At 37.8% G+C, this 23,411-nt stretch overlaps 1 protein-coding gene across 5 annotated transcripts in view; it reads right to left on the bottom strand.

Moving 5' to 3' along the window:
- Zfand4 (zinc finger AN1-type containing 4) overlaps positions 1-23,411 on the bottom strand; it is a 69,607-nt gene that overhangs the window by 16,035 nt on the left and 30,161 nt on the right. For 4 of the 5 annotated variants that reach the window (XM_055604306.1, XM_055604305.1, XM_055604308.1 and 1 more), the window contains 4 exons: positions 22,289-22,364; positions 21,227-21,294; positions 18,661-18,847; positions 8,206-8,353 (listed from right to left, as the gene is read on the bottom strand). In XM_055604306.1, coding sequence (XP_055460281.1) covers positions 8,206-8,353; positions 18,661-18,847; positions 21,227-21,294; positions 22,289-22,364 — 479 coding nt within the window. The remainder of the gene's footprint in view (positions 1-8,205; positions 8,354-18,660; positions 18,848-21,226; positions 21,295-22,288; positions 22,365-23,411) is intronic. The other variant, XM_055604307.1, reaches the window with a different exon arrangement.

Raw genomic sequence — 23,411 nt, 5'->3', positions numbered from 1 at the left:
GGCGGGATTGCAAGGTGATGAGGGAGGGGCCTACCGCTGGGATACAAAGTGAATAAACTGTAATTAATAAAAAATAAAAAAGAGGGGCTGGAAAGATGGCTCAGTGGTTTAGAGCACTGTCTGCTCTTCCAAAGGATCCATGTTCAATTCCCAGCACCCACATGGTAGTTCACAACTGTCTGTAACTCCAGTTCCAGGTGGCCTGACACCCTCACACCAATGCACACAAAATAATACATAAATAAATAAATAAATAAATTAATTAATTAATTAATTAATTAATTACCTCCCCTGAGGGGGAAGCAGCATTACCAGGCCACAGAAGAAGACAATGCAGCCACTCCTGATGAGACCTAATTGACTAGGATCAGAAGGAAAGAAAAGACCTCCCCTATCAGTGGACTTGGGGAGGGACATGCATGCAGAGGGTGGAGGAAGGGAGGGATTCGGACAGGAGGAGGGAGGGAACCACAGGGGGGATACAAAGTGAATAAAGTGTAATTAATAAAGAATTTTTAAAAAAAGAAATGAAGAATAGCTGCCAAAATCTAAATGGCAACACAGTAAACACACAGACATCCAAAGGGATCAACAATTCAAACAAACAAAATTACCCATAACCCAAATCATCAACAAATGGGGAGCTAAAGAACAAAACGTCATATTGGCTTAAGGTTGAAAACACTCAAATGCAGGAGGCTCATATGTAAAGCTTATGGCTGTGGTGATAAGCAAGGATGTAGAGCTTCACAAAGAAGAAAGTTAGAGCAGCCTAGGGCTCACAGAACAAAAATAAAATATATGAAGAAAAGAGAAAATCCCACCAGTTTAAGTACTAATAAGGTCTAACATCTGGGATAACAGAATGGGCTAGTTGAAGGCAGGAGGAGACAGCCTGAACTTGTTTGGGCATTACGCTATCAGTTAAATTTCCATTGTGCAGAGGGGTAAAATGAAAGAAAAATTATCCTTTTTAAAACTTTTTACTGAAGGGAAATAAAGAAACAATTAAAAAAAAAAAAAGGAAGGACCTAGAGAAAAAAATATAGGTATAAATCTACCTGTTCTTCCGTGCAATGGGAGGGGGCCCATGATTAAAAAACAAACATAAGCTCAGGGTGGTGACACATGTCTGTAATCCCAGAAATCAGGGAGGCAGAGGCGGGTGGATCTCTGTCAGTCCGAGGCTAACCTGCTCTACAAATTGATTCCAGAACAGCCAAGACTACACAGAGAAACCCTGTCTCGAAAAACCAAACCAACCAACCAAACAAACAAACAAAAACAAACACAAAATGAACAGTCTTGAAATGTTACTTCCCTTTATAATATCCTTAGTGTGTTAACCCATAATTCTTAATACTTATCCAAATAACATTATTAAAAAAAAAAAAAAGGATAGAAAAGGGAAAATATATCCATAGTAGAGTAAAACAGAAAGTAAGAATCAGAACATTTTAGATCATACAAATTCTCCCTAACACAATATAGTAAAAGAAATCTTTACCACAATGCTCCGATCTAAATTAAATACCCTTGAATTATACTTGTATCTTTTGTTTATTAATGTGTGGTATGTGTACACGGAGATATCTGTGTGCAGGTACAGTGTGCATGCATGCAGAGGTGAGGGATTGATAGGCATGTCTTCCTCGGTTGCTGTCTTCCTTACTTTTGGGGAACGGCATCTTTTTCTGAATCTGGAGCTCACTAATTAGATTACACTGACTGGCCAGAGACCTGCCTGTCTCGCTAGTGTTACACATGCAGGCCATGATGTCTGGCTATTTATGTGGGTTCTGGAGATCTGAACTCAGGTCTTCATACTTGCATGGTAGATACTTTAGCCAATGAGCAATCTTCCCAGCCTGTGATTTTGGAGGGTGAGTCAAGCCTGGCCTGATCTTCCTGCTTCAGCCTCTGCAGTGTGAGGATTACAGAAGTGTGACTTCACGCTAGCTTTTGTAGAAAATAGTCAAAGAGTACATCAAGTCATAACCCCAAACAAGATACAATAAACAACAACAAAAAAAAAAAAACAATTAGAAAAAACTATAAAAGGTGGCCAAGCTTAGAAAAAATCAGTAAAAAAAAAAAAAGAATTTCAAAATGAAAAAAACAAAAGATGGCCAAAGAAAACCATATTCAAAAGTACTAAGAAAAGGTATAAAAACATCCAAAAAAAAAATGAAAATAAAGAATTTTAAAAGATAACAGAAAATAGTTACTACAAAATGGGGTTCCAACATATGTATAAAAGAAGTTTGCTACAAACAAAATAAAAAGATAAACATTAGAAAATTAATAAGTATAAAAATACTTAAGTACTTTATGATAAAAAAAAAAAAGGCATAAGCATACAGTGAAATTGACCCAGAACAGTTAATTTCCAAGTCATATCTTTTCAGACAAAAGCTAAGGCTGGAGGTGTTAGCTCAGTGTCACAGTGCTTGCCTGGCCTGTTTGAGGTCTTGGGTTTGAGACCCAAGACTAGATGGGTGAGAGGGAAGTGGAAGAAGAGGAGGGCAAAGCCCAACACAGCCTGGTAACACACATCAGCACTCAGTGGGGTGAGGCGCAAAGACCTCAAGTTTAAGGCAGTCAGGGTGCATAGCAAGAACCTGCCTGAAAAAAAAAAAAAAATAGGAGTGTGGTGGTTTGAGTAGGAATGGCCCCAAAGGCTCACAGATCTGAGTGCTTCTGGAGTGGCACTGTTAGGAGGTGGTGGCATTGTTGCCAGAGGTGTGTCCCTGGGGGTGGGCTTTGAGGTCTCAGTCCCTGTCTTCCTGCTGCCTGCGGATCTGTATATAAAACTCTCAACTTCTCTAGCAGATGTCTGCCTGCACGCCACCGTGCTCCCTTCCATGACAATAACGGATTAAATATCTGAAACTGTAAGCAAGCCCCAATTAAATGCTTTCTTTCCTAAGAGTTGCTGTGAAGAAACACCATGACACTACAACACTGACTACAGCAGGGGAAGACATAAAATTTTAAAAAATGAAGTTATTTACAAAGAAAAATAGGGTGGTTTGGTGAGATGCCTTTTCAATTGCAGTATAGAAAGCAAGACAGCTGCAGAACATTGTTAAAAGCCCTAAACATTTCTTATCTGAATAAATTATCACTTGACAAACTGATGTCTAGTGCTGACATCAGGAAAGCAAGTGTTAGATATGGTCCAGAAGCTGGGTAGCGATGTATGACTTTATGGAGGATCTCTGTGAGTTCAAGGCCTGCCTGGTCTACAGAGCAAATTACAGGACAGCCAGGGCTACACAGGGAAACCTGTTTCAAAAGAACGAAAACAAAAACAAACAAACAAAAACAGTCCAAGACAAGTATTTTCTGACCTTTAGAATTAGCATAATGAAAGTGTTACTGATACTTGTCAAATCACATAGCAAATACCCCCTTAAGAAGTACCTTTAGTGGATTTTCATGTGTCATGGCTCTCATTCCAGAAGAAACCAATCAACCAATCAATAAGGTAGGTCTTACAGACACCTGTCAAATTTTTACTCTGAAGAGAATAAACTATCTTTTAAATATATATCATACACACATGGAAAATATCAGACCGGTAATTAAATTCGAACAGCAGAACTATAAATGGTATTGTCTGATTTCCACGCAATAAGATTAAAAATTAATCACAATGAAAAGTCAAAAAACCTTAGCAACCAAAACTTACCTAAATCTACTCAACCACTTTGGGACTAAGAGATAAATTCTAAAATGGTAAATTAAAAGTATTAGCAATTGACACACTGTTTCTACTGACATATAAAGAATACATCTTTGTATGGCATGCCAAAACAGTAGCTAATCATAGAGTAACTCGGATAAATAAAAACCGAGGGGTAATTTACAAAACAATGGGCTTATACGCCTTAAATAGTTAATAAAATTGTAAGCAGTTGTACACCCCCTGCTGAGCCCACCAGGCTCCAGTGGACAAGTCCAAACTCATGGTCACATAGATGACCCTGATTAAACTCGGGTTACAAAACATAACAGACATAATAGAGATTTGTGGGGGGAAGAAGGGAATGGACAGAAATGGTAGGGATATGGGAGAGGGTTACTGTGCCAAATTATCTAAGAATAAATGTGTGTGTGTGTGTGTAAAGCCAAAGTCCCAAAGAGGTATTTGTACCCATGATATTCACAATGGTCAAAATGTGAAAGCAACTTAAATGTCTACTGATAGGTGAATGAGTGAACAGAAAGCAGTATAGACATACAATGGAATATTCTTCAGTCTAAAGAAGAAAGGCGGTTCTGATGTGGATGAACCTCAGAGATCTTACTAACTAAATCTATCCACAAATACTGATATTTCATTTAAGTACGTAATCTATAGTAGACAAATTCACAGAAACGGGAAGTAGACTGGTACTTGCAAAGGTTAAGGGAGTGGTACTAGAGGTTGGTTTGAAAGAATGCTGAGATTCAGTTTTGTAAGACAAAGTTCTGGAGACTAAAGTTGAGCAAAGATGTAAACATGGTTAACACCACTAATCTGAAGACAACTAAAGCTCTTGTAGCTGCACATTGCTGTAGTCCCAGCCTGTGGGAGGTAAAGACAAGAGAATTAAGAATTCAAGACCAGCCTCAATTACATGGTGGGTTTGAGGCTAGCCTAGATTTGAGACTCTGTAAATTAAATAAATAATAAGATGGATAGATTTTATACATTTTACCATTATTTAAAATAAAAATAAATTAAGATAGTAAGTAGGTAATAGTGTCCTCTATGAAATTCTTTCAATTTTGTTGTATGATAGAAAAGAAAACTGAAGATCACTTCCCCTTGGTGAATAACAATCCTAAGAAAAATATTTAGAAACATTGAAAAAGAAAGAAAGAAAGAAAAAAAAAAAAAAAACACAACCAAGACTGGGTCAGGCCAACAAAGCAAAATTATTTCATATTCTTAAAACGTCAATTACGCTTCGTTACCAGGATTGTTTTATCCCATGTGTAACCTGTTTCAACTTCTCTTTCTAGTTCTTCTTTGACCTATGAGTTACTCTGAAGTGTTTTATTTTGAAGCATATTTTTTCCAGATATTTATTATTGATTCCCTGTTTTATTCTTTTGTAAACCAGAGCATTTTTAATGATTTGAATCTTTCTAAAATTATTATAATTTATTTTATGTACAAAATAATGTTTTTATGTTTTTGTTTTATAAGTAACCTAATGTATTCCCTTAAACAGTAAAGTGCATTCTGCCAGCTGGGTCAAATGAGCTGACAATGGTCATCAGGTCCTCTCAGAAGCTTTTCCAATTCTCTCTGTTCTACGAGCTTTGCTAGAGTGGAAATCTGTGAAGATAATCATGCACCTATTTCTTGTAGGTTTTGCTTCATATGTTTCAAAGTTCTATTACTACATAATTAAAAATTATAACATAGTTTTTTTGGTCAATTGTTCATCAACTGAGTAAAAAAAACAAATCTTTACCCAAGCTTATATATATATAATAAAAAAATCAGATGAATTGAGGATATAAACCAAAAAGAAACAATCATCTAAATGTTTTGGAGAAAACCACGAAGCATATCTTCAAGACCTGTGATGGAAAATATTTCATAAAAAATTATTAAATACTAATCATAAAAATTAAACTGGTAAATTGAAATACATTAAACTTAACAACATCCACCAAAAATAGGTGAAAGAATAAGCCACGAAGTATTAGAAACTGTAAGCCATACATGTGACAAAGACTTTATATCATACATATAAATATATGTGTTTTGGTTGCTTCAGGATAGGTCTTATGTCGCCCAGACTAGATTCAAGCATGCTACATAGCAGAGGCTTACTTTGAATTCAGATGCTTCAGCCGCCACCTCCCAAGGCCTATGATATTACATGAGTGCATCATACTCAGCTCCAAAATATATTTTTAAGTGTCCATAAACCAATAAAGGAAAATAACCTAATTTTAAAATGAGCAAAATATTTGACAATGCACAAAAACAAAACAACAACAACAACAAAAACAAACAGATTTTTGTTTTGTTTTTTTTCAAGACAAGGTTTCTCTGTGTAACTGCCCTGGCTGTCCTGGAACTCTCTTTGTAGACCAGGCTGGTTTCAAACTCATAGATATCTGCCTGCCTCTGCTGCCAGAGTACTGGGATTAAAAGTGTGCACCATCACGCCAGTCTCAAAAAAACAGAATTTTAACCAAATGAAGAGTCAACATTTTAAAAAAGTAAACATTATTCATTATAATAAAAATTAAATAAAAACCAATACACAATCCTAAGAATGGTTAAGATGAAAACAAATTAAGTTGTTGGCAAGGATGTGGCACAAACCAGAGTTCTTGTGTTAATGGAAGTCTGAACTGGTTGTAAACATACGCAAAACAGTCAATGTAACTTTTTTTTGTTTGAGACAAGCTCTCATTATGTACCCTAAATTGGCATAGAATTTATTTAGGCAGACTAACCTAAAACACATGATTTCCTCCCTCAGAAAGTGTGGGATGTTATGGCATTCATCAAATACCTGGCTATTTGGCATAAAACATGCTATCTTTCCTATGATGATAAATTTCTTGCCAAGTATACAATCCAAAGACCAAACTGCATGTGTTATTCAAACAATGTATAAACATGCTCCAAGTAGCTACTAATAAAAGCCAAAACTCAGCCACCTGAATGCTTATCACAGAAAAGATAGAAACAGAAAGGAGAATCACTATGTAGTTTAAATAATTTTTAAAATAAAATTAAAAGAATTTTTAAAATTTATAATGAAAAAAATAAGCCAGAATTTTATAAAAGACTGTATTGTCTATGTTATTATTTATACAAAGTTCCATAGTAGGCAACTCATTTGTGGAAAATAAGGTAAAAGTATTGACTACTTTAGGAGAGATTATGAAGGAATCTTTCACAGAAAGAGGCAGGAACTAGGTGTGGTGGTGCACGCCTTCAATGCCAGCATTCAGGAGGCAGAGGCAGGAGGGTCTTTCTAAGTTTGACGCCAGCTCGCTCTATATAGTGAGCTCCAGGTCAACCAGGAAAACACAGTAAGAGCCTGTCTCAAACAAACAAACAAAAAAGAAAAGAAAAGAAAAAACACAAACTACTTTGACTTATGTCTAAATAAGTGCATTTAACTGTAAAAAATCATCAAACTGAGCCTAAATTTTACTATTTATTATTATTATTATTATTATTATTATTATTATTATTATTATTATTGTTTGTTATTGTTAAGAGGATGATTTGTCATGGCATGAGGTCAGAAGATAATTCTCTTCCTGCCTTAACGGGGATTTAACCTAAGATTGCAGGCTTATGTGGCAAGTGCCCTAATTTGCTGATCCATCTGGCTGGGCTACAAGCAGTACTTTAAACGTTTGTGTATTTTATATGGAAAGACACTAACACAATGAAAAGAAGTGGGTGGAATAGTGGAGCTGTGGAGGGTGGGAAGAAAGAAGAAAAAAGGAAGAAAAGGAGGAGGAGGAAGAAGCAGCAGAAGCAGAAACTGAAGCAGAAGAAAGGAGGAGGAAGAAAAAGAAGCAGGAGAAGAAAGAAGAGGATAAAGAGGAAAAGGAGGTGGAAGAAGAAGCAGAAGCAGAAGAGGAGGAAGAGGGACACATATCCAGAAACAAAACAGTCATCAAGAATGTGGGAAACTGAAAGTTCATCCAATGCTGGGCTCTAATTGATTATTCCCTTTGGGATTACATTAGAAAACCGACAGCACCTACTAAAGCTTAATCAGTGCATATCTTCCAGGCATGGCGGCACACAACTATAATCCAGACATTCAGGACACTAAGGCAGGAGGAGGCTGAGGGTTCATGGCAGGACTGGGCTATACACTAAGTTCTGGGCCAATCTGGGCTATGATGTGCCTCTCCCAGTGTACATCTCAAAATCATTTTAAAGAGTAATTATTAAAAAATTAGGTTATCTTTTGCTACCCTTTTCATGCTATAGCTATAACATTTTAATGATGAATTATGCTAAGTGTGCATAACCCTTTCAGGTGTGTTGTGAGACTAAAATCTCAATGTTCACTTGTCACATCTTGATAAATAAGCTGAGGCCAGAAACGTGAAATGAGCAATATTTTATAGTTTTCCACAGTCACCAGCAGACCTCAGTACTGTGAGCTCTGCCAGTGTAAGCTAGAGAAAAGCTTGGCCAAGAGCCAACAGCTTCACCTTTTTGCTGAGATTCATGTTCTCCATCTTAGCCTTCAGCAGCTTCATCTTATTCATAGTTATTGAATTTTCAATGATCTGTTGCCCAGAAGGAGAAGGCTCAGCTTCTTCATCCTCATCTGTATATAAATTATACACAGAACCACCACTGCAAGGGAAACAATAAGTACTTAAAACATGCTTGATGCCTGCTGAGGACGAAAAGTCCTATGTACAGTTGCAGCGACAAGTCCTACAAAGTGTGAACCACTATCTACATCTTGCCATTATAAATGAAATAAGATAAAATTCAAACTGTTTCTTCTGCCCGAAATGGCCTCAAACTTGCTCTGTAGCTGAGGATGCCCTTGCTCTTCTGATCCTCCACTTTCTGAATACTGGGATAACAGGTGTGTGCCCCCCACACCCAGTTTTACACAGTTCTAGGAATTGAATTTAGGGTTTTGTGTGTGCCAGGCAAGCACACTATATATATTGAGCTACATAGCCAGAGCATTCAAAAGCATTCTTCTGGGGGCTGGGGACACAGTTCAGCAGGTAAATTGCCTGCCTTGCAAACACAAGTACTCAAGTTCAGTTTCCAAAACCAAAGTTAAAAGGCTGCGTATGGAGAGATGGGCTTGTGACCCTAGCAGGGAGAAAGTGGAGACAGGCGTATCCCTGAGGCTCACTGTTCAGCCAGTCTACCCTGCCCATAGAGCCTTAAGCCAATGAAAGACCCTATCTCAAAAAACAAGGTGGACAGCTCCTGAAGAACAAACCTGAGGTCTACTTGTGGTCTCTTTTGCAAGGGCATACATGAACATACACTAACATACAAGTACACACACACTCACATGTGCACAAACACCTACATTACTTAGGAGAAAACAACTGTTTGGGGAAATGCTGCACCACTACTTAACATTGCTGAAAAGCAAGTACAGTGCTTTGCCTGCTGTATACTGGATGCTTGCTCTATCAGGCATGCCTCACTGATGACTTCTTTACCAAATCATACAAGGCAATATTATCTTCCCTTTTATGAATGAAAAACTGCAATTAAAAGGGTAAGTGATAGGACAGCATCATGGTTCAGTGGGGGAAAGGAGTTTGCCTCTGGTCCTGATCACCTGACTTCAATCCCAAGCACTCAAGGGGTGGAAAGAGAAATCAAATTGCTGAACATTGTCTTCTAATCTCCAGATGTATGCAGTGGCATGCACGCACACACACCCAGCACTAAATAAATGAATGGAATGTAAACAGTTAAAGACTGGTGTGGTGATGCAACCTTTAATCCCAGCACTTAGGAGGCAAAAGTGGGTGATCTCTGCAGTTGGAGGCCAGACTAGTCTATATAGTGAGCCCCAAGCCAGCCAGTGCTGCAGAGTAAGACCTTCTCTCAAAACAAAACAAACAAAAACCTAATCTTTTAAAAATAATGTTATTATTTATTTTTCAGAATTTCACTATATTGTAAGTGTATTCATTACTCTCCCCAACTCCTCCCAGATCATCACTCAGGTCCCTATACATCCAACTTCACGTTCTCCCTCTCTCTTAAAAAGTAAACAAAAGCCATGGAGTCCAGTTTGTGTTAGCCTCTCCTGAAGCGTGGTTAATATTCCCAGTGCCACCCTATGGAAGCAAATGGATTCTCCCAGAAGCTATTTGTTGTGAATAACTACTTGGCTCGGGGTGGGTATTCTAAATGAAACACGTATCAAAAGCTTTTTCACATGACAGAAACCACACAGCATCTGTCTTTTTGAGCCTAGGCTGTTGTCACTCAGGGTGTTTCAAGTTTCATGTACTCACCTGAAAATTTCATACCTTTGTTTTTCTTAACAGCTGAATAATACACCATTGTATAAATGTACCACATTGTCATTTTCCATTTACCAATTGATAGACATCAAAACTGTTTCTAATTGCTAACTACTGCATAAAATCAGTGAATATAGATGAGCAAGTATCTCTGTAGTAAAATGTATATCCTCAAGTGCTGTATAGCTGGACCTTATGGTAAATCTATTTTCAGCTTTTTAAGTAACCCCCACACTGCTTTATTTCATAGTGGCTGTACCAACTTGCATTCCTACAAGATGTGAGTATGTGTTCCCCTTTCCCTGCTTTCTACTGTTATTAATTTGGCCATTCTGACTGGGATGAGATGAAACCTCAACATAGTTTTGGGTTTCACTGATGGTTAAGGATGTTGAACACTTCAAAGTGTTTTCCAGCCACTTATGTTTCATCTTTTGAGAACTCTGTTTAGATCCATGTCCCATTTAATTGCAGTTTTCTAAATGTCTAGAGTTTTATCTGTTAAGTCTTTGGCCTTTCTTTCATCTTGACTTAATACTGGTAGGTTGATTCATCCATTTCTTTTAAGTTGTCTAGTTTGGTGGAATAATTATATCCTGCCATATTGATGAATGTATTATCATCTGGAGACATTCTCTGGTTGAAAAGTCTTCAGAGTCTTTTAAGTTTGAAATCATATCTTCTATAAACAAGGATAATGACTTCTTCCTTTACTATCTGTATCATCTTTCAGTTGTCTTACTCTAGTTAAGACTTAAACAATATAGTCTGCTTGGGTACTGGGGCACAGAACTCCAACCTCAGACCTACAGAAGCCCAGAAGCCCGGGATCCACAAGATCAGCCCCCAGACATCGCTAAAAGGTGTCACCTGTATCCCTAGCTAAACTGACAAAAATGAGGGGCTCCCTGCTTTGCACCCAGCAAACACACTGTAAGACCAGCAGCAGCAACTCAATAAATTCAGAACAAGAAATCCAGTGGCAGGGCAGCTGATTCCAGGACTTTTCTTAGTAAGAGGACACCCCCCTGACTACCAATGACTGCAGTTACCCCACAGGTCCATACACCTGAGGTATATTAGCTGTGGCAATTCTCTGAGAAGGACCAGCCATTTGGTAGCCATGCCCAAAAAGCTGAGGAGGCTTCCTTCAAGAAGAACCATCTTCCTGCCAAGGGCATTCTCCTCACCCTAGGATTCTAACAGGTACAAGAAACTAGCACCTAACATCTGAGACAGCCAGATGGGTAGAGACCAGCATAAAAGCCTTCAGAGAGGAAATAACTAAATCACTGAAAGAAATAAAAGAAACAGAGGAATGTTTCTTTTGACATTCAGAGGAATGTCAACAAACAGGTGAAGGAATTGAAGGAAAGTACAGGTGAAGGAAATTAACAAAAGTATTCAGAATCTAAAGATAGAGTTGGAAAAGGTAAAGAAAACACAAACGGAGGAAATCATGGAGAGGAAGAACTTAGGGAAGAAAACAGGAACTACAGAGGTAAGCATAACCAATAGACTACAAGAGATGAAAGAAAGAATCTCAGGTGTGGAAGATACAATGAAAGAAATTGATGTATCTGTCAAAGAAAATGTTAAATCTAAAAAATTCCCGACACAAACCATCTAAGAAATCCAAGACAACATGAAAAGATAAAATCTAAGAATAACAGGAATAGAGGAAAAAGAAGATTCTTGTCTCTAAGGTCCAGAAAATATTTTCAATAAAAACATAGAAGAAAATTTCCCCAATTTAAAGGAGAGGCTAATAGAGGCTTGTATGCTAATAGAGGCCTACAAAACACATAATAAATTTTACCAGAAAAGAAAATCCTCCCACAACATAATAATTAAAACAGTAAGTATACAGAACAAAGACAAACTACTAAAAGCTGCAAGGGAAAAAAGGCCAAGTAACATATAATGTCAAAGTCATCAAAATCACTTGTTGGTATAATATTCTTGTGGAATGTGACCTTGTTCATTCAAATGCTAATTTTTCTACCCCACTATTTTGTTTCAATCCAGACATTGCATTGTGATGCTTATTCCAAGCATTGCCTGTCTCAAGTTTGTGTAAACATGCCACAATTTGTTCTCTGTATTGTCAATAAAACAACCAGCCAGTCCTGTGCAATGGAGGGAATAGGGTGGGATATCCTGGTCCAGACAGGAGGAGAAGGAAGAAAGTGGGAGGGTTAGGAGAACAGAGGTCTGCGTGAGAAATACTGAAACCACATGGAGAGATGAACCGGACCTCAGAAATGACTAAAAGCAAGGATAATGGACAAAATCTGAATGGTAGGAAATTATGGGGGCTTGGAGGTTTAGGATGGAGTAATCATTGACCAGCATTGTGCTCTAGGTTAATTAAATAAATCCTAGTCTCTTGTGTGGTTTTTTGGGTATACAGCTGGTTTAGGAATAACCACTAATTAACTAAAAGATAAATCAACAGTAAATATTAATATACAACAACAATCATACCTGACTTCCCAACCGAGACTACTAAAGCCAGAAGGGTCTGGACAGATATCATGCAGATCCTAAAAGAACACAGATGTCAGCCCAGGCTACTATAACCAGCAAAGCTCTCAATCATCATAGATGGAGAAAACAAAATATTCAAGGACAAAAACAAATTTAAACAATACCTACCCACATATTCAGCCTTACAGAACATACTGGAAGGAAAAATGCAACCCAAGAAAGCTAACTACATTCGGGAAAACACAGGAAATAACCTCACTATAGCAAAACTAAAAGTAGCCAAGCACACAAACACACTACCACAACCAATGTCAAAATAAAAGGATCTAACATTAATCTCTCACAACATCAGTGGACTCAGTTCTCCAATAAAAAGGCACAGACTAACAGAATGGATGTGTCAATAAGATCCAACAATCTGTTGCATACAAGAAATACACCTAAAACAAAATGACAGAAATTACCTGGGAAATAATTCCTTGTATCCGATCAGACCACCATGAACTAAAGCTGGACCTCAACAACAGAAATAGCAAAAAGCCTACACACACATGGAAACTGAACAATTCACTACTCAATGACAGGGTCAGGGAAGAAATAAAGAAATTAAAGACTTCCTACAATTCAATGAAAATGAAGGCACAACATACCCAAACTTAGCAGTGCTAAGAAGAAAGTTCATAGCACTAAATGCCTTCAAGAAGAAAGCTGAAACATCTCACACAAACAACTTAATGGCTCACCTACAAGCCCTAGACAAAAAGAAGCAAATATACCCAAGAGCGGACATCTGGAAACCATCAAACTCAGGGCTGAAATTAATAAACTACAAACAGAGAAGAATTCAAAGAATCAATGAAACCAAGAGCTGGTTCTTTGAGAAAATCAACAAGATAGACAAACCCTTAGCCAAACTAACTACAAGGCAGAAAGACACTATCCAAATCAACAAAATCAGAAATGAAAAGGGGGACAAAATAACAGACACTGAGGAAATCCAAACAATGATTAGGACTTATTTCAAAAGTCTATATGCCACAAAATTTGAAAATCTAAATGAAATGGACAATTTACTTGATCGATTCCACTTGCCAAAGCTGAATCAAGACCAGGTAAATAAAAAATAGTCCTATATCCCCTAAGGAAATAGAAGTGGTCATCAAAAGTCTCTCATCCAAAATAAACCCAGGGCCAGAGGGTTTCAGCACAGAATTCTACCAGACCTTCAAGAAGAGCTAACACCAATACTCTCCAAACTATTCCACAAAAATAGAAACAGAAGGAACACTACCAAACTCATAATATGAAGCCACAGTCACCTTGGTACCTAAACCTCACAAAGACCCAACAAAGAAAGAGAATTTCAGGCCAATCTCCCATATGAACATTGATGCAAAAATACTCAACAAAATACTCGCAAACCAAATACATAAACACATAAAAGATATCATTCAATAATGACCAACTATCCCAGGCATGCAGGGATAGTTCAATATATGGAAATCCATCAATGTGATCCACCATATAAACAAACTGAAAGAAAAAAAAACACATGATAATCTCCTTAAATGCTGAAAAAGCATTTGACAAAATCCAACATCCATTCATGTTTAAAGTCTTAGAGAGATCAGGGAAACAAGGCACATACCTAAACATAGTAAAGACAATAGATAGCAAGCCTATATATAACCAACATCAAGCTAAACAGAGAGAAACTTAAAGCAACCCCCTGAAATCAAGGACAAGGCTGCCCACTCTCTCCATATCTCTTCAACATTGTTCTTGAAGTTCTTACTAGAGCAATAAGACAATTAAAGGAGATCAAGGGGATACAATTTGGAAAGGAAGAAGTCAAAGTATCACTATTTGCAGATGATGTGACAGTATACCTGAATGACCCCAAAAAATTCTCCTACAGCTGATAAACACCTTCAGCAAAGTGGCCGGATACAAAATTAACTCAAAAAAAATCAGTAGCCCTCCTGCATACAAAAGACAAGTGGGCTGAGAAAGAAATTAGGGAAACAACACCCTTCACAATAGCCACAAACGACATAAATTACCTTGGTGTAACTCTAACAAGCAAGTCAAAGGCATGTGTAAAAAAAAAAAAAAAAAATCAAGTCTCTGAAGAAAGAAATAGAAGAAGATATCAGAAGATGGGAAGATCTCCCATGCTTATGGCTCTGCAGGATTAACATAGTAAAAATGGCCATTTTACCAAAAGCAATCTACAGATTCAGTGCAATCCCATCAAATTACCAACACAATTCTTTACAGACCTTGAAAGAAAAATTCTCAACTTTATATGGAATAACAAGAAACCCAGAATTGCTAAAACAATCATCTACAATAAAGACCTTCTAGAGGTATCGCCATCCCTGATCTCAAGTTGTACTATGGAGCAACAGTAATAAAAACTGCATGGTAATGGCATAGAAACAGAATGGTGGATCAATGGAAGACCTAGAAATAAACCCACACACCTATGGACACCTGATTTTTTTTTTTTTTATAAAGATGCCAAAACCATACAGTGGAAAAAACATAGCATCTTCAACAAATGGTGCTGGTCTAACTGGATGTCTACATGTAGAAAAATGCAAATCGATCCATACTAATCACCCTGCACAAAACTAAAGTTCAAGTGGATCAAAGACCTCAACATTAAACCAGACACACTAAACCTGTTAGAAGAAAAAAATGTGGACGAGCCTTGAACTCATTGACACAGTAAACAACTTCCTGAACAGAATAGGCTGTAAGATCAACAATCAATAAATGGGACCTCATGAAACTGAAAACCTTCTGTAAAGCAAAGGACACTGTCATCAGAACAAAATGACAGCCTACAGACTGGGAAAGGATCTTCACCAACCCTGTATCTGACAGAGGGCTAATATCCAGAATATATAAGGAGCTCAAGAAGTTAAACATCAACAAACCAAGTAATCCAATTTAAAAATGGGATATAGAGCTAAACAGACAACTTTGTATAGAGGAATACTGAATGGCAGAGAAACACTTAAAGAAATATTCAATGTACTTAGTCATCAGGGAAGTGCAAATCAAAATGACCCTGAGATTTCACCTTACACCCATCAGAATGGCTAAGATCAAATACTCAAGTGACAACACATGCTGGAGAGGACATGAAGAAAGGGGAGCCCTACTCCATTGCTGGTGGAAATGTCAACTGGAACAACCACTATGGAAATCAATCTGGTGCTTCCTCAGATAATTAGGAATAGTGCTACCTCAAGATCCAGCTATACCACTCCTAGGCATATATCCAAAAGATGTTCAAGTATAAAACAAGGACGTTTGCTCAACCAAGTTCATAGCAGCCTTATTCGTAATAGCCAGAATCTGGAAACAACCCAGATGTCCCTCAACTGAGGAATGGATACAGAAAGTGTGGTAGATTTACACAATGGAATACTACTCAGCTATTAAAAACAAGGAAATCATGAAATTTGCAGGCAAATGATGGAAACTAGAAAAGATTATCCTGAGTGAGGTATCCTAGAAGCAAAAAGACACACATAGTATATACTCACTTATAAGTGGATATTAGGATAAACATACTAAAATCTGTACACCTAAAGAAGTTAAACGAGGAGGACGACCCTGGGTAAAATGATCAATCCTCATTCAGAAAGGCAAATGGGATAGACATTGGAAGAAGGAGAAAACAGAGAACAGGACAGGAGCCTACCACAGAGGGCCTCTGAAAGACTACCCAACAGGGTATCAAAGCAGATGCTGAGACTCACAGTCAAACTTTGAACAGATTGCAAGGAATCTTATGAAAGAAGGAGGAGATAGAAAGACCTAGAGGGGACAGAAGCTCCAGAAGGAGAGCAACAGAACCAAAATATTTGGGCCCAGTGGTCTTTTATGAGACTGATACTCCAACCAAGTCCATGCATGGAGATAACCTAGAATCCCTGCACATATATAGTCCATGGAAGTTCAGTGTCCAAGTAGGTTCCCTAGTAAGGGGAACAGGAACTGTCTCTGACATGAACTAAGTGGATGGCTCTTTGATTACCTCCCCCTGAGGGGGAGCAGCCTTACTAGGTTGCAGAGGAAGATTATGCAGCCAGTCTTGATGAGACCTGATAGGCTAGGGTCAGATGGAAGGAGAGTAGTACCTCCCCTATTAGTGGATAAGGGGCGGGGCATGGGAAGAGAAGAGGAAAGGAGGGTGGGATTGGGAGGGGATGAGGGAGGGGCTATAGCTGGAATACAAAATGAATCCATTGTAATTAATAAAAAATTAATTAAGAAAATAAAAAACAAAGTGAATAAATTGTAATGAATAAAAAAATTTTTTTTCAAAAAGAAAATAGCCCCAGATTGTTAGTAGGCTCTCCAAAAGAATCGACCTCTCTTCCCCACATACTCAGAGCAAAATCTTAGGGGACATTATAAAGCTCTTCCCTGCTGTCTATAAACCAGGACATTCTATCCTAGATGTGGATCAGTATGACCTGATCTGACTGGTCTAGCTAATTGAATACGGCAAAAGTAAAGGGATTCTGAAGATGTACTGTAGGCCTCCAGTCAGCTTGTTCTGAGGTAATCAAAAGGAAGCTGAGAAAAGCCCAGGGCCCTCAGTCATATAAGTGAACAGAGAGGAATTATATCACAATATGAATATGAATGCGAAAGCATAACAAAGCATAGAACGCATGCTGCTGTCACCTTCAGGGTGACCTGTGGGACCAGAAACAAATTACTAGCTGACCCCAAGACACTGCTATCCAAATCACAAGCTGGGTTTTCTTTTGAATAATTTTTAGCAATAGATTTTTATCTTCTTGTGGCTCTCATTTTAGTTACCTGTAGTATCTTTCCTTCCTTTGTTTAGCAAAACCTTTCTCTTCATTTAAAGTCACTTCTCAAGCTGGGCATGGTGGCACACATCTTTAAACCCAGGGCTCGGAAGGCAGATTCAGGTGGATATCTAGGAGTTCAAGGCCAGCCTGGTCTACAAAGCGAGTCCAGCACAGCAACTATAGGGCTATTACACAGAGAAACCCTGTCTCAAAAACAAACAAACAAACAAAAAAAAAAACCCACCAAACAAACAAAGTAAATAAGTAAGTAAGTCACTTCTCACAGTTCATCCCTAATTCTACACTTGAGGTAAAATGAAAGCCAACTCATCTTCTACTCATGTAGAAAGCCAATCTACACCCCATAGATTGTAAACTCTGCTACAATCACCAGTACTACACCACCAGGACCACAGCTAGCAGATGAATGCTCAGTGAAGTGGAGACTCTTTGGAACACCAATGCTTCCATCTGACCTAGTCACTGGCTAAAACTAGTCAGTGAGTTTAATGACTTAAAAGTGAAGAGAGCTGGACAGAAGGTTCAACCAGTCAAGGCACTTGCTCTCAAGCCTCATTATCCATCAGTTCAATCCTGAGGACACACAGAGTGGAAAGACAGAACTGACTCTCCCAAGACTTCCTCTAACCTCCACATGCACCATGGTACAATCATGTCAATGTACATACATACGAATAAATAATGGAATTAAAAATAAAAGTGAAAGGAGAGACTCATAGAAAATTGAACTGCACAGAAGCTTAACAGATTATCTTGTACCAACTCTTTCATTTCCCACTGCCTACCTAAGCAATTGATAGTGTTTTTCCTTCTGATTTTAGAAATGATGTATGGTTTGTTTCCTCTTACACAGTAACAAAATAAAAAAAAAAAGGAGGTAAACAGATTTATCCATCTCTAATTAGCAGAGTTAAAAATGATACCTACTTTAGGATTAATCCTTTCCGCTACATCATGGTTACATAATGATAATATGCTATTATCACAAGACTATAATCTAATGGACCCCTTAGAGTTTCACAAATAAATAGAAACAAACTATTTTTATAAAAAAATCTATTGCGTAAAGAAAATTCAAATTTAGGAATTACTTTTTAAGCATCAATCACATGAAGGATGAATTCAAAATTATTTATCAGGGAAAGGGGTGAAACTTAGGGAAAGGTATATGAAACTTAGTCTTGTTAATACACTATGGCTACTATAATAACCCAAGGAATACACAAAAGCTTCTGAAGTATGTTGTATGTTCTCTTTTTCTAAATAAATCATGCAAACAAAACCTATTTACCTTAAAGATTCAGATAACGGTGTTAAAGTGCCATCTCCCCTATCTACTACACGAAAGAAATTCAATTGATCTCCTTCCCGGTATACCAAAAATGTAACTTGTTTGTTGCAAGGGGTCTTTTCCCAGACCTCATCACGACTGGAATCCATGTATTCAGCAAGCTCCCTAAGTGGGTCTTCTACAGGAACTACAAATGGAAAAAATGATAAACAGGGTTTCAATTCGTATCACATTTTTGTGTCTTGCTATAGTAACAGGATATATATGCTGAATCTATAGAACTGTACACGTGATAAATACATGATACTCTCCAAAAAGCCTTCTGATATTTTCATATTTTATACAGCATTCCTTATAATTTTTTAAGAATTTAATGAGTACTGCATTTTCATCATTTTCCCCTCCTTCTCCCTTCCTCCAATTTTTACTATGTCTCTCCCAAATCTTCTCAAATTCATGGCTTGTTTTGTATTAATATGAAAGAAAAATACGCCATTATATTGCATGCCCAAAGACAGGGCTTAACTAAAAACATGAGGTCATTCATGTACCAGTATAGTTGATTGATTTGTTAAGTCTATGGTACTTTCTATCCTTATGTTAGCTAGACCACTTCTGCCTCCTGTGCTTTTAAATGCTGGTTCCAACAATCAATCACTTAAATGTACTATAAACCCCACATACTTTAGATTATAAAATAATTGCACATGTCTCTGTGTGTGCTCAAATTGCAGGCAGGAGCACGTGTGTGTATACACACACACAAGTTGGGAGACACAGTCAAGCAATTAGAGGCAAGAGAGAACTAGACACAGAATTCAGTGGGAAAATAAATATCTAGCACGCCTAAAGGCCTGGGTTCAGTCTGCATGAGCAAAAGAAAATAACAAAATAAAACAACAAAGAAAGAGAAAACAAGTAAATATTTTTTCACTTCAGGAACAGATTCTTCTCTTAGCCGCTCCTTGAAGTAGTTAAAAGAGCATAAGCAAAGCATAGGAAAAGCCATTTGGTGTGCTAAAACTGTATTGAGTGAAAGGATCATCAGTATGTGTTTCATCGGTCACGGTGTGTGTGTCCAGTGAGCACAGAGGAGACCCAGAGGGCCGAGTGAAGCCACTTCGTGATAACCCAGTTGCCCTCAATTTTTTTTCTTTTTCTTTTTTTCTGTTGTTTTTGTTTGGTTTTTGAGACAGGGTTTCTCTGTGTAGCCTTGGCTGTCCTGGACTTGCTTTGTAGACCAGGCTGGCCTTGAACTCACAGAGCTGCGCTTGCCTCTGCTTCCCAGGGTGCTAGGATTACAGTGTGCACCGCCTCCACCAGCTTCATTTACTCATTTAAAAAGCTGGAATGCTGGAATGCTCTTAAGAAAACTGAGGGCAACTGGGGATCACTGACCTACCAGTTCTGAGGACACCAACAGGGAGTGTAGCTGAATAGTAGAGTACTTGCTTGGTATACACAGGCTCAAGGTTTAACTACCAGACCAGAAAGAAAAACAAAATAAAAAGAAACATGAACAGAAAAATAGTAAACTCTGAAAGTAATAAGGTGGAAGTACCAAAGGTGCCCCATAGGCACAACATTTTGATTTGTTCTTTCACAGTCATAAGATACATAAACACTAAATTGATATTATTCATATAGCTTCTTGCCTCCTTCTTTGAAACACCTATGTTGCCTGAGCTTACTTTTTTTTTTTTTTAAGATTTACTTATTTATTATTCATATAGCATTCTGCCAGCATGTGTACCTCAGCACCAGAAGAGGGCACTAGATATCATTATAGATGTTAATGAGCTACAATGTGGTTGCTTGGAATTGAACTCAGGACCTTTGGAAGAATAGTCAGTGTTCTTAACCTCTAAGTCATCTCTCCAGTCCCCTCAGGGCAGGCAAACAGCACAGCATGCAGAACTATTTTCAAAATTTAAAGTCCCACTTTCCATATTACATTACTAAGAAGTAATCATTACCACAGCCACTAAAAGCCTTTCCTAAACCAACACAGGGCGCCTTATGCCAGGAGGTGGATGCTAAGGTTGTCTGTTTGTACATACCTCTTCATAAGTGAACACTCATTGAGAGTTTTCACCTAAAAGCAATATGGTTTAGGATATAATTTTAGAAAGGAAAGATGTTTTTTCTTGTGTTGTTTTATTTTGAGGCAAAGCCTTAACATTTTAATAATCCAATTTTAACCAAAATATTATGAAGTATGGAGACATAATTTGACATGTAGGAATAATGGAATGGAATTCCATTCCAGCAATGGAATCTATATTCAACTTCCAGTTTTGTTTGTGGAGGATTAAATAAACCTGAAGAGTTTCTTACAATGAGGCCACAAAGCACGCCTGCTCTGAGCAAGGCGAAGCATGTGACGAGCCTGACTTGGGGCCACTGAGCATACTCCCATCTCTTCCTGAATTAAAATCTTGTGGTGGTTTGAATAGGAACGGCCCCATAAGCTCATATGTTCAAATGTTTGGCCATTGACCCCTTGAAGAACAGTATTACTAAATTACTTAAGAATGATTCTTAGATTGCTTTAATAGAGGCCTACCTTTTCTAGTACTTATTGGTCCACCACGCATAGCCAATACCAGCTTCAAGGTACAACCTTCTGAAATGCTGTGAATAGTTAGCACAAAAATAAACTGTGATCATCAAATAACATTCGGTGTCAAATGAACCACTAACTATGAACTGGTTTATTAGCCTTACTATATATTCCCTAAAATATATTTAAAAAAATATAATATGAATAAATATAAGCTATTAATATATTGATTGCATACATTACAGAAAGTTAATAAGCTCTCATAGGCTTTTTAAAAAGACGGGGCCCAGCCAGGAAGTGGTGGCAAAATGCCTTTGATCCCACACTCCCGAGGCAGAGTCAGGCACATCTCCCGAGATTGAGGTCAGCCTGGTCTACAGAGCAGGTTCCAGCATAGCCAAAGCTACACAGAGAGATCTTGTCTCAAAAAATACAAAAAGGAGGCCCAAAAAAGAAAAGAAGCTTAGTCAAAACCCAAAGACCTATGAAACAGAAAATGCATTCAATAGAATAAAAATAACACATAAAATCCACTAGCTCTTGCAACTCCTCGTGTTCTTCCAGTTCAATTCCACCTTTCACCCTCCTAATTTGTCTTGAGACCAGCAAATTATGTGAGAGAAAAGAGAAAGGTCAAAACACAGAAAGCACATTTGTAACCACTGGTACACGCTGTGTCACTTCTTAAAGAGAAAAGGGAACTTAATGAATAAAGTCTCAGTGGTCAGCAGCTCTCCCATGGCCAAAACTTGTGAAAATGCAAAGAAAAGAAACATGGCCAGGTCAGAGCGAGTCAATATTGAAAGAAAAAGGCAAAGAAGACAAGAAGTTAATACAATCATACAAGAAGGCAGGAACAAACAGTTTGGCATGAAAAACTAAAAAATGAACTACAAATATCAGAGAAGATCAAGAACACAGATGGTACTGAGCCAATCCATTTAGAGGCCAGAATTCATAATGAAACCTGGGATCAGAGCTGTTCTGCAGAGGCATGATGAAAACACTCATGTGACGTCGGGATACTGAGCACCTATAAAGCTGCTTATATGCAGTTACACTCACTTGTAATCATTCAAGCAATAATCATCTTCAAGCTCCATGTTATTCCAAATTAAGTGCTGCTGACAGATGGGAATACCTTAAGGAAAGGTGATAATAAAAAGCATTTAAAATTTCAACACTATCTCTAAAGAGCATGATACAGCACTGTTTCATTAAAGTACTAAGAATACTTATGAATTAAACACACTTCTGGGTTCAAGGGCTCTGGCCCAACAGCTGTCTTCTTCAATATATGACTGGCACCACTACTATTTATCCTGTGGCCAAGAATGACAATTTTAAAATGTCTTTTGTAATCTTTACCACCTTTAACTTTAAAAACTCTCCTTTGCCCAAATTTCTTTAAACACTAACTGTTTACCATGGCATATACACTTCCATTGCAGTGCTAGAATCTCAGGAGAATATTTGATTACTATTTAGATTGCCATGATGTAGCATATCTGAGTAGTTATGTAGTCATGTATATATGAGACAGAAATTAAAATAAATCTGTTCAGAATGCTATTTTTAAAAAGCACCATAGGCTAGGTGTCTGTAAGCAGTTACCAGTCCACTGTAACACTCGCATGGCCTTTTCTATAAGAACACTGAAGAACTCTTATGTCTCTTCTTACAAAGATACAATCACGAGAACTGCACCCTTTTGACCTCATACCCTAATTTATCTACTAAAGGCCCCAGTCTATAAATGCCATCACATTGAGGATTAAGGCCTCAACCAAAGAATTATGGGAGAAGCTGGACATGGGAAAACACATAACCACAGTAATCGGATTACTAACACAGCAAGAAAGTGACTTTGAGGCTACCCTGGGCTCCAGGCCACTGTGGGCTGACTATACAGTGAACCATTATCCAAATAAGATAGGTTGAAGGGACCTGAACATTCAGTCATGATTATATGAATTTATACATTTCAGCTTAAATATGATAGTCTTTCAGGCAGGCAGATGTATGTTAAAAACATTTATATTTGCATTAAGAATCATGTAAGTAAAGTCAATATAATCTCTTGTTAGTTGAGGACAGAAATCATAGGACCATCTCAAAAGACAGAAAAGACCTTTAACAAAGGTCAGTCACTCTTTCTAATGCAAGTCCTGGAGCAACTAGGAGTGGA

The sequence above is a fragment of the Psammomys obesus genome, unplaced genomic scaffold, assembly GCF_907164565.1.
Source record: "Psammomys obesus unplaced genomic scaffold, mPsaObe1.curated_primary_1811, whole genome shotgun sequence".
Classification (NCBI taxonomy): domain Eukaryota; kingdom Metazoa; phylum Chordata; class Mammalia; order Rodentia; family Muridae; genus Psammomys; species Psammomys obesus.
This window is presented reverse-complemented; position numbering and strand designations above follow the sequence as displayed.